This window comes from Carassius carassius, chromosome 15 (genome assembly GCF_963082965.1).
Source record: "Carassius carassius chromosome 15, fCarCar2.1, whole genome shotgun sequence".
NCBI lineage: Eukaryota > Metazoa > Chordata > Actinopteri > Cypriniformes > Cyprinidae > Carassius > Carassius carassius.
Window position 1 is genome coordinate 18,286,584 of NC_081769.1, and position 10,491 is coordinate 18,297,074.

General features: G+C 39.1%; 1 protein-coding gene across 1 annotated transcript; it reads right to left on the reverse strand.

The window, feature by feature from the left end:
* Window positions 1-1,667: 1,667 nt before the first annotated feature.
* LOC132158988 (uncharacterized) lies at window positions 1,668-10,249 on the reverse strand. Its single transcript, XM_059568634.1, has 7 exons — window positions 9,961-10,249; window positions 5,295-5,624; window positions 4,896-5,216; window positions 2,505-2,693; window positions 2,352-2,402; window positions 2,211-2,265; window positions 1,668-1,743 (listed from the first exon to the last, which is right to left on the reverse strand). The coding sequence occupies exons 2-7, from the start codon at window positions 5,557-5,559 to the stop codon at window positions 1,668-1,670; spliced, it is 957 nt and encodes a 318-aa protein (XP_059424617.1). The 5' UTR covers window positions 5,560-5,624; window positions 9,961-10,249.
* Window positions 10,250-10,491: the final 242 nt, after the last annotated feature.

The window sequence follows — 10,491 nt, forward strand, 5'->3', positions numbered from 1 at the left end:
ACCTATTTGTTGTGAATACATAGTTTTTGTTTGTATTATTATTATTATCCCTTCATTTATTTGTTGCATTTAATTTCATTAAAAAGGAATAATACATAATTGTGTGAGGTATATTAAGATAGACAATTATGCAGTCCTGGATGTGATCTATTGATAAGATGTGTATATGTCACGTCTTCCTGTGGTTGGGTAAAGGAGTAGCAAACCTTTGCCTTTCCTAGTCCTTCACTTCACAGCAATAATGTTGTTAGACTTTCTTCAGTCTGTATGTTTGGGGGTTACACTTGGTTGCCAAGTAATTTAACTGTAGAGATGAGTATTTTGTGTATGATTTATTATTATATTTTTTTATTAGTATTTTTTTTCCTTCTTTGATTATAAATCACTCTTCTGTATGCTATACATGATGTTACGCAAAATCTAGTGAAATTAGTCGGGGTGAGTGTAACATGGTTAAAATATTTTAAAAATACGTTTAAAAAGGGTCTGTAAGGAGGTGATGGTTTCACCCACCCCAAACAAAGGTGTTCAGTCCAGACAGCCATACCTGCTGTGCTGTTCTCTTAGCGGTCTTTTCCTTCTCTCCCCCGAATGGAAGAGCTATGCTGTGTTCCATGCTACAGATTAATAGTTAGCATTGTTTGAAAATAATTCACACACAGAAATACACAATGTTTAAATAGTTTTTATTTTATTTTATTTTTTTATTTACAGATGTAAGATCATATATACTTAACAGACATGTTTCATTGATGTGAATTGTTGCACTTTGAGATGTAATTTATTTGACAGTGTTACTGATGTGTGAGCTGAAACTGTCGTGATGACCTGTCTTTATAAAAATACATTCTCTAAGCAGATATGCATTGACGAACCATATTTTTTTAAGTTGTTATAAAATCAATATTGTCACGTTTTATATGCTCCTCTGTATAAGTTTGTGGATGGAGTTACTGCTTTTTCTCCTTGTTTTACCTTGGCCTTGGTTTTCCTTTTCCTTTTCCTTCTCTCTACCGAACGGAAAAGTGTTACTGATGTGTGAACTGAAACTGTCATGACGACCTGTCTATATAAAAAATATATTCTCTATGCAGACCCAATCTGGCTGTCTCCTGTCATTCTTCAGTGATTTTCAACACAACACAGACCACAGAAGCATACGGTTAGACGTGCTCTGAAAATAGCTGTTTCTGACAGTGTAAAAAAGGTGTTTTTTACACTATCATTGAGAAATGTTTTGTGGATGGAGTTACCGCTTTTTCTCCTTGTTTTTTTTAACCAAACTATGTTACAGACTTTTCATTAAGACACTAAAGAATCATATCAACTTGTGGAAAATGGGCATCCGATGACCCCTTTAAAGAATATTAAAATAACTGTCCCTCTACTGAAAGTTCATACAGCCAAAACTTTTAATCTTCCTATAGAAGAGTAAAGAAATCATAAAAAAAAAAATATTTATATGAATTGTGAAATGAAATGAGTGTAGTAAATTCTGTTTATAGCAGTCCATTTGCACCAAGGTCCTCTAGATATCCACTATATATTTGTATAAAATTATATTTACATTTACAATTGTTTTATTTGGTAAAATGATAGCTAGAAAAAAAGTCATGCACACATAAAAAAGAAAGGAAAAAATAATTAAAAAAGAAAACAATAAAAAGTCATTTATTCCACAGCACTCTATTGTCATAAATGTTGTCTGGATTACATGCAGGAGCTTCTGTTTGTTCATACCAGCTGTTGGGAGATAAAGTTTAAAAATTAATTTGGTGGAAAAAAAGTAAATAGTTTGAAAGTGCACTTTTGCAGATGAATTCATACTGATAATATATATATATATATTTATATATTTATATTTATATATATAATGCTTGCCCATGCTATAAACTGAGATTATAAATTCTACAAAACTCTCACAATTGTACTGGAAGCTACATACATAAAGCATACAGTGTATTGTTATAGTTTATAAATTTATGCCAGTCAAGAAATGCATACTGGAGAGGAAGTGCAGTATTACTTTTGGCGTGTTTCACTTTTGTTGTGAGTGTGTTTATATGAACTTTGATGTTTTTAGTTATGCATCTAAATTAGTCCAAACCAATATGATGTGACTTTATCCTATCTTAATTGTTTACATATTTGTATGTAGTTCTGGACAGATATAAAATAAATGATTTAATTACTGCATTGCAGTAACTTACATGTGTCCATGGTTTGTGTTACGTTGAACTAAAGAATACAAAGGCGCATCCAACACTGCAAGAAAACAACTTTTATTAAATGCACTTGATCAAGCATATTACACATATTTTGTAAAATGATTTAACATGAATATCACTTACCTCCTGAAATTTCAGAATAACACACGGCAGACTGACAGTTCAAATCATCTACTAGACACAAAAATAAGTACTTTACCATCTGATCAATTTACATCATGAAGTTACAGTATTACAGTTTCTTCATTGCAACATACTCAGAAGTTGTGGACTTACTTTGGCTGTCGATTTTGCATCTTCGTTTTTTGAAATACAGAATGACACAGATGGTCAGTGATATGAGGACACACAGAGACACTACTGTGGTCATCACTACTGCTGTTGAATTAGTTATCACTGTTTCGCTCTCATAATTGTTGTTGTCTTCAGTCTGACCAACCGTACTGTCCTCTGGGGTTGGATCATCTGTAATCATTAGAGAACAGTTAAATGAACATCATCGTCTGAGTCAGTCTGATTAAAGGGATACTCCACCTTTACTCCACTTTTGTCATTAATTTTTAACCCCCATGTCGTTCCAAAACCTCATATTTTCCAAAATGGCACTATGGTAATGTGGACAGACAAAGAGGAGATGAATCGTTGAATAAAGATGTTATTTTTGTTTTATTTGTGTACAAAAAGTATTCTCACAGCTTCATAACGTTACGGTTGAACCACTGATGGCAGATGGACTATTCCGACGACGTCTTTCATACTTTTTTGGACCTTGACAGTCTAACTTACTTGGCAGTCTATGGGACAGCGACAAGCCTCCCGGTTTCCATCCAAAATATGTTAAACTGTGTTCTGAAGATGAACAAAGCTTTTACGGGTTTGGAACGACATGGGGGTAAGTGATTAATGACAAAATTGTAATTTTGGGGTGGAGTTTCCCTTTAAGTTATTTTTATATCACGCATATGAATTCTGGTATTTGTCTTGTGAATAGTGACATAGTGGAAAGTGTTTTAAATGTCAAGTGTTTTCATTTTTTCAAGGTGTTATTTTGCAGCCTTATGCTTATTCTCAGAGTGTATTTCTTCATTGCAATTGATTTGGAGAAATTTTGCATTACATGACTTGCTCATCAGTTGCTGTCAGAATGAGAGACCAAACAGCTGAACATTTTGAATAAATTTCTCCAAATCTGTTCAGGTGAAGAAACAAACTCACATATTGTAGGCTATATCTTGGATGGCCTAAGGGTAAGTTAATTTTTTTACAGTTTAATATTTCAGGGTGAACTATTCCTGTAACTTAGTCAAAGCATCTTCTGCAGCAATTACAGCTTTAAATGGAACCTATTATGCCCCTTTTTACAATATATAAGTCTCCGGTGTCCCCAGAATGTGTCTGTGAAGTTTAAACTCAAAATACCCCAATTATTATAGCATTTAGAAAATTCCTGTTTTGGGTGGAATCAGAAACACATTGTTTTTGTGCATGTCTCATTAAATGCAAATTTGATTCTTCTTATCAAAGCTCTTTTACTCAGTTTGGCCAAACTTCTTCAATTTAAAAAATGTATGGAGGCCGCATTTTTGGAAGCCTTAAATGCAGCAGATCTATGTTTTAACACAATTGTGTTTCTGCTCTGATATGTATATTCAGCTGTTCGACCTTATATGTGGTTTTATTAACAAAGTTCGGGAGGAGCACGATCAGATAATCATCCAATTTGGCACAGGTGCATCTTGTTTAGCTAATCATCTTAACTAGCACACAAGCGTATATATATACAGTTTTCCTACCTCCTGTCCCACAACAGTTTTTCGGCATCCCTCCTCCACCCCAACTCCTCACTTCTAATCTATTAATCCCAAATTAGGGATAGGGGGAGTTATTTGGGTTCGGGCTATGCTCCGGGCCCGGACCCCTCCCCCAGGACAGCGCGCCAAAATATGCCAACTATTCGCCTTCAGATTAGATGTAAGGGTGAACTCGTGAAATATGTTTTTCTAAATCATATCCATATAATTGAATTTGTCATAGATGTATAGAATTATCTTAAAAGATGATACAGACAAAATGGCATTAATCTATCTATCTCTCTCTTTTTGTTTCAAAGTTATAACAAGTCAGTTTGTTTTGCTTTGACATTATAGTTTATGGATGGAGTGTAGACTGATGTGGGGAAAAATCATTAAACAAATGTAATTCAAATAGGTCTGAATGCTTACTACTGAATAGGGTTTGCATCCACTGTATAATCAAAAAAAAAAGTTTTTACAGTACTAAATGTATCTAAAATATATATAGACAGTAATACAAATGTTCCTGAAGCTTCTTTGAACATTCTCACATTCCTATTATTGTATAACCAAACAGATATTAAAACACAGTGGTTCTCAAAGTAGTTTGGTCGTGCATTGAGATTCAGTGCCGCTTTCTTATATGACTTCTTTAACCACAGGCTATTTTATTTTAATCTAAACCTTAACCTAAGCATCTTTACTTACATGTTTCAACATATTTACTGGATTACCATACCTAAAACATAATTGTGACTAACCAATCACCACAGATCACATTTTAATAGCAAAACTTAATCTCTCAAATTAGTCATTGTCTGTCAGAGAATCTGCATTGAGACTTTAGGGTTAGAAATATTGCATTCCAACACACCTTTCAGAAGCAGCTTCACTTCATAGCAGGTTTTTTCATTCACTCTGCACTGATACCACAATTCATCAGTGTGGACTGCTTCTCTTATAAGCAGGGATCCGTTCTTTTGTTGTTTTGCTTTCTCAAACAGAGGCTTTGAGGGTTTCTCTGTGCTGCTTGAGGGCTTGTTTGGTGGCCGATACTGAGATATATCTGTTAATTGATGACCGATAATGACTTTCCAAGTGACTTGTTCAGTTCTGTTTCTTAAAGAATGTTCAGAGCATGGCAACAACACTGATGAGCCTGGTGCTGAATAGACAGAGTCCAAAGTTTTACACTCTGAAATCAAAGAAACATACTACATTACAATGGGTTACCTGGGATTATTTGCTTGTTTAAAAAAAATTGCATTCTTACCTTTGACCCTCAGGTTAAATCGAGTGGCTTGAAGGCAGTCCTGATCCTTGTAGACCTGACAGTCATAAAAGCCATCATCAGATAATCTGATGTCTTTCAGATCAAGTGTAACATTTCCAGCATCTTTCCTCACAGACCATCTCTGGCGCTCTGATGCTGGAGAGAAGTCTGGATATATCAGGATGTCTTTATCTTGGGTTTTCTTGTGTAGTTTGACTGTTAGAGACTCCAGCGAATGGCTTGTGGTCAGGCAAGAAATAGTCATGCTGTAACCCTGAACACAGTTTATGTTCAACTGATGAAACTGCTTGCAGTGTCTCTGTGTCGGCACTGAAAGGAAATGAAGAGTAAAATGAGACATAAAGACCTGAGAGAACAGAGACGTGAAAACCACCACATCGCTTACAGTAACAAACAGAATTTACTTTTAGCAACTGATTTTACCTCTACATGCGCTAATTGATTTTATGAAATGAGGACTAAAAAATTCACAACCAGATGGACAACTCAAGTTTTTAAAATATAAAATTCATATTCATGAAATCTATCTGACTCATAATCTGCCAGTAGTTTTAGAGATGCTGAATCAGCTTCTCACTCTTCTATCCTAAACTATCCATCTAATGGTTTGATAATATTCAAATCAGTTGATTTTTCTGGCCAGGGCAGATGATGGTTCATCTTGGTGCGCCATCTGTCCAGGAATTATGATTATGACAAACTTTTTCGGATTTTGGCATTGGCGTACGTGACAACATTTTTTGCAATTACAGCTCTTTCATGAATTTTGGCCTTTTGAAGTTAGGCAAGAAATAGTCACGCTTTCACCCTGAACACAGTTTATGTTCAACTGATGACCCTGCTTGAACATCAACTGTGTCGACACTGAAAGGAAATGAAGAGTAAAATTAGACATAAAGCACTGAGAGAACATCATCGCTTACAGTAACAAACACAAAGATTCACAGTGAGGACGTTTCCACAAAATCTAACCACAGAGAACTTCATAAAGCAAACATCCATAAAAGAGTATAAACTGCTAAAACTTTAATCACAGACATTTATTCTAAAATGGGTGTCATAATCATAAGACCTGGACAGTGGGAGAAAGAAGATAAATGTCATAATCTGCCTAACCAGACAAAATACCTGACTAGAATATCGAACCACTGTGGATAGTTTTGAAGAGAAGTGTGAAAAGATTATTCACTGAAGCTACTGATATTTTGATAGACGACGTTTGAAAGTGGAGACTAGTCCAAATTTTTATAATTAAAGACAAAGGTTTGGTAAACAACTTAGTAAAGAAATGCTGCCTATTTCCCAGGTGTTCACATCATTTTGTCTAGCTCTAACATATATAAATTTTTTTATAGAAGTATCATCTATACTTCCTGTGAACCAAAGAAACCAGTGATGTTGTCTGTGTAATAATATTTAATTGGTTGAGTAATGAAGTTTAAACTTTGCACACCAATGTTTATTAAAACAGCCCATTAACATTTACTTACCTAAAAGTCCACTACATAGCATATGAATGACAACATTTGACACGTCATATTTACAAACCTGCAGTACATTATTTTGTGTCGTGGTTAAATAAATTTGACTTCATATAAAATACACTTACCTTTGCATTCTGATAAACCTGCTATTAGAAGATAAAGCAGTTGGAAATGTGAAAGTTTAAAACTCCTCATCGTATACAGACGCTCACTGCAGGACAGCTGAACTCTATATGAGCACAGGTCACAGCACTTCACTTTCACAGAGTTCTTTTCAGCTACTCTGAATTTAATGCGGAAGTAGGAAATTATGGTCTACTCCTGTGCTCATTTAGAGGCCTTATTTCAGAAAGCTGTAATTACAATTTTTAAAAGATGGAAATATAAAGACCAAAAACTCCCCAATTACAGAGACATTTCGAGTAGCTCAGTGCAAAACATTTGAATATGGGAACAGGCCACAAGACCTTTTACTATCACACAGTTGTTTTTGAAGTGCCAAAATAAGAAACGTGATCTATGTAAAATGTGAAAGACGTACAATTCTGCACATTTTAAATCACCAAATCAATCAGCTGATTTTGATATTTTAAAAACATGATAATATATTCAACATAATTAAAGATATAAACTTGGCCAAAGAACTCCAACACTAAAACAACTGGGCAGTTAACTGGGCTGAGCGGGTGGTTGCTGCATTAAGAAAGTGAAGGTTCACGTCAAGGTGTACAGTTTCCTCGTGGAGGGAGCTCTGGACTTGTCTGGAAGTTGAGTTGAGAGACCAGAACCTATGAGCTGTTAACTGGGTCGAGCTGGTGTCCACATTTCCAAAACTTCAGGTGGGGAGAAAGCCCTGCCTGAGAGCCCTCTCCCAAGGAGAGCTGTCAAGAAGGGAAATCAGGTCCAAGAATCATACTCGACTCGGCCAGAATGGGGCTAGTAAAAGAAGACAAACCCCATCCTGGCGCACTTTCTCCAGAACTCCCTGGAGCAGAGCAATTGGGGAAAAGGCATACAGACGATGCCTCAGCCACACCTGCACTATGACATCCAGCCCAAGTGGAGCTGGATGAGTGAGGGAGAACCAGAGTGGACAGTGTGAGGTCTCTTGTGTCACGAACAAGTCAAGACAACAGGGTGTCTGGTCCTTGATTGAGATACCCAGGGATGTGCACTGACGCTCATGACGGCTGCCTAACCGGTAAGGGAGGCAAAATAGAAGTGACACACACAGAGTGCTTGCTGAATGACAGAAGCTGCCGCTGTATCCACTGTACCTGATTTTATGGTTCCTGGTCTCTACGTAATCCTGCCCGTAACGTCTCGCCCATCCATTGGACAGATTACACACATGATTCACACTGAAGACATTCCCAAAGCATTTCGACACAGCTCAAGTTCCTGAAGGGGAACTGCAATTACTGGGAAACAGATGTAAAGAGTTTTCAAACCACTTAAAATAATTATACTATGATTGTTGACAGTCAGTAGTCAGTATTTTTTTTTGGAATTTAAGGAACAAAAGCATTATTGACAATGTGGTTCATGGTGGTATATGTATGCATATTAAGGAAATCGGTCTATTACCCGCAAACAGATGTGCTCGTGGAGTGGTTTAATCAAACCCTAAAGCGGATGCTGAGACGAGTGGTGGCAGAAGATGGGCGCGACTGGGACATCCTGATACCGTACGTGCTCTTCCACTGGCTTCGCCCCCTTCGAACTGGTGTTTGGAAGGCAACCCAGAGGCCTTCTTAATGTTGCACAGGAAGCGTGGGTGAACCAGCCAGCCCCACTTTGCAGCCTGATCGAGCACATGCAGGAAATGAGGGCAAGAATCAACCGAGTCATGCCCCTGTTGAAGAAACACCTCGTTATGGCCCAGCACTCCCAGCAACGGCTATATGACCACCCGGCCAAAGCCCATGAGTTTCAACCATGAGAAAGGGTGGTATTTCTGGTCCCGACAGCGGCATGCAAGTTCCTGGCAACCTGGCAGGGGCCCTACACCGTTGTGGAACAAATGGGGCAGGTGACATACTGTGTGTGGCAGCCCAGTCATGGACAAAGACCTGCAGCTGTCGGCGACCCAGAAGATGGAGCTCAAAGCCCTGGTCTGGCAGTTTAAGGATGTGTTCAGTAAACCCGGGCAGAACCACTATCATTGAGCAAGAAATCCACACACCACCAGGAGTCGTAATCCGGCAGCATCCCTACTGGATACCAGAAGCTCGCTTGCTGGCTATAGAGGAAGAGGTAAAGAATTTGCTCCATCTAGGAATCATCGAGCCCTCCCATAGCCCCTGGGTCAGCCCAATCATGATGGTACCAAAGCCGGACAATACCTTTCAGTTCTGTAATGACTTCCGGAAGCTCAACCAACTCTGCGCCTTCGATGGGTATCCTATACCGTGGGTGGATGAGCTCCTGGACTGGCCCGGTACATCAGCACCTTGGACCTGACCAAAGGGTACTGGCAGGTACAGCTCTCCCAAAGCTCTCGGGAAAAGACCGCCTTCAGCACCCCCAATGGCCACTGGCATTACCGGGTGCTTCCCTTAAGCCTTCACAGGGCACCGGCCATGTTCCAGCGGATAATGGATTTTCTACTCAGGCCCTATCAAGCCTACATCATGGCTTACCAGGACGATGTCATCATCCACTCTGAGAGCTGGGAGACGCACCTGGAGCGTCTATGGAGGGTGTTGATGGAGCTCCGGTGGGCTGGCCTGATGGCTAATCCCAAAAAGTGTCACCTCGGCCTCACCGAAGCCAAAGACCTGGGCTACAAGATTGGGAGAGGGCTCATCATGCCCCAGGAAAAGAAGGTTAAGGCAGTGAAGAAGTTCCCACGTCCCACAAACAAGACCCAGGTACGAGCTTTCTTGGGGTTGGCGGGCTACTACCAGTGTTTCATTCCTAACTTCTCCTCTATAGCCTGCCCCCTGTCAGACCTAACCAGGAAAGGGCAGCCTGGGCAACCAGGCCGCCTTCCAGACCCTGAAAACAGCCTTGACGTCGTCCCCCACCCTACATGCCCCAGACTTTGGTTACCCCTTCACCCTGTACACCAACGCCTCCGTCACCGGCTTAGGAGCAGTTCTCTCCCAGCTCCGGGATGTAGAAGAGCACCCCGTGGTCTATATCAGTAGGAAACTCACCCCCGCAGAAACCAGGTACGCGACGCTGGAGAAGGAGGCCCTGGCCATAAAGTGGGCAGTCCTGGAGTTGAAGTACTACCTCTGGGTCCGCCGGTTAACCCTTGTATCGGACCACGCCCGCCTCCAGTGGATGTCCCAGGCAAAAGACACAAATGCCCGACTGACCCGGTGGTTCCTAGCACTCCAGGACTTCTGTTTCCATGTGCAACATCGGGCATATACACAAATTTTTTAAATTAGTGTCAAAAAGTGTCTAAATTTGGTTTAAATGTATCAGGTCTTCTAGCTGTCCATGAATACAAAATTCACTGACAAAATGCACAAAGTTGAATTAAAGTTTGAATTGATTTATTTCTTAAAATGAGACATACAAAAAACATTGTTATGTAACAGAAGCAGTGTGACAGTTGATATTAAGGAATAATTTTCCATAGATTGGGAAAGATCAGTGATACACTTTTTTTAGTGTAGAGAAAGATAATTTTAGATGCTTTAAAATCTTAATTTAAAATGTAATTTGTTACAGATGGC

Excerpts from the sequence above, each read along its gene's own strand:
- LOC132158988 (XM_059568634.1), bottom strand. The coding sequence starts at position 5,559 with ATGACTATTTCTTGCCTGACCACAAGCCATTCGCTGGAGTCTCTAACA. Across the intron at positions 2,694-4,895 it reads AGTGAAGCTGCTTCTGAAAG|ATGATCCAACCCCAGAGGAC; the intron begins GTGTGTTGGAAT and ends TAATGATTACAG. Across the intron at positions 2,403-2,504 it reads ATGCAAAATCGACAGCCAAA|TAGATGATTTGAACTGTCAG; the intron begins GTAAGTCCACAA and ends TTTTGTGTCTAG.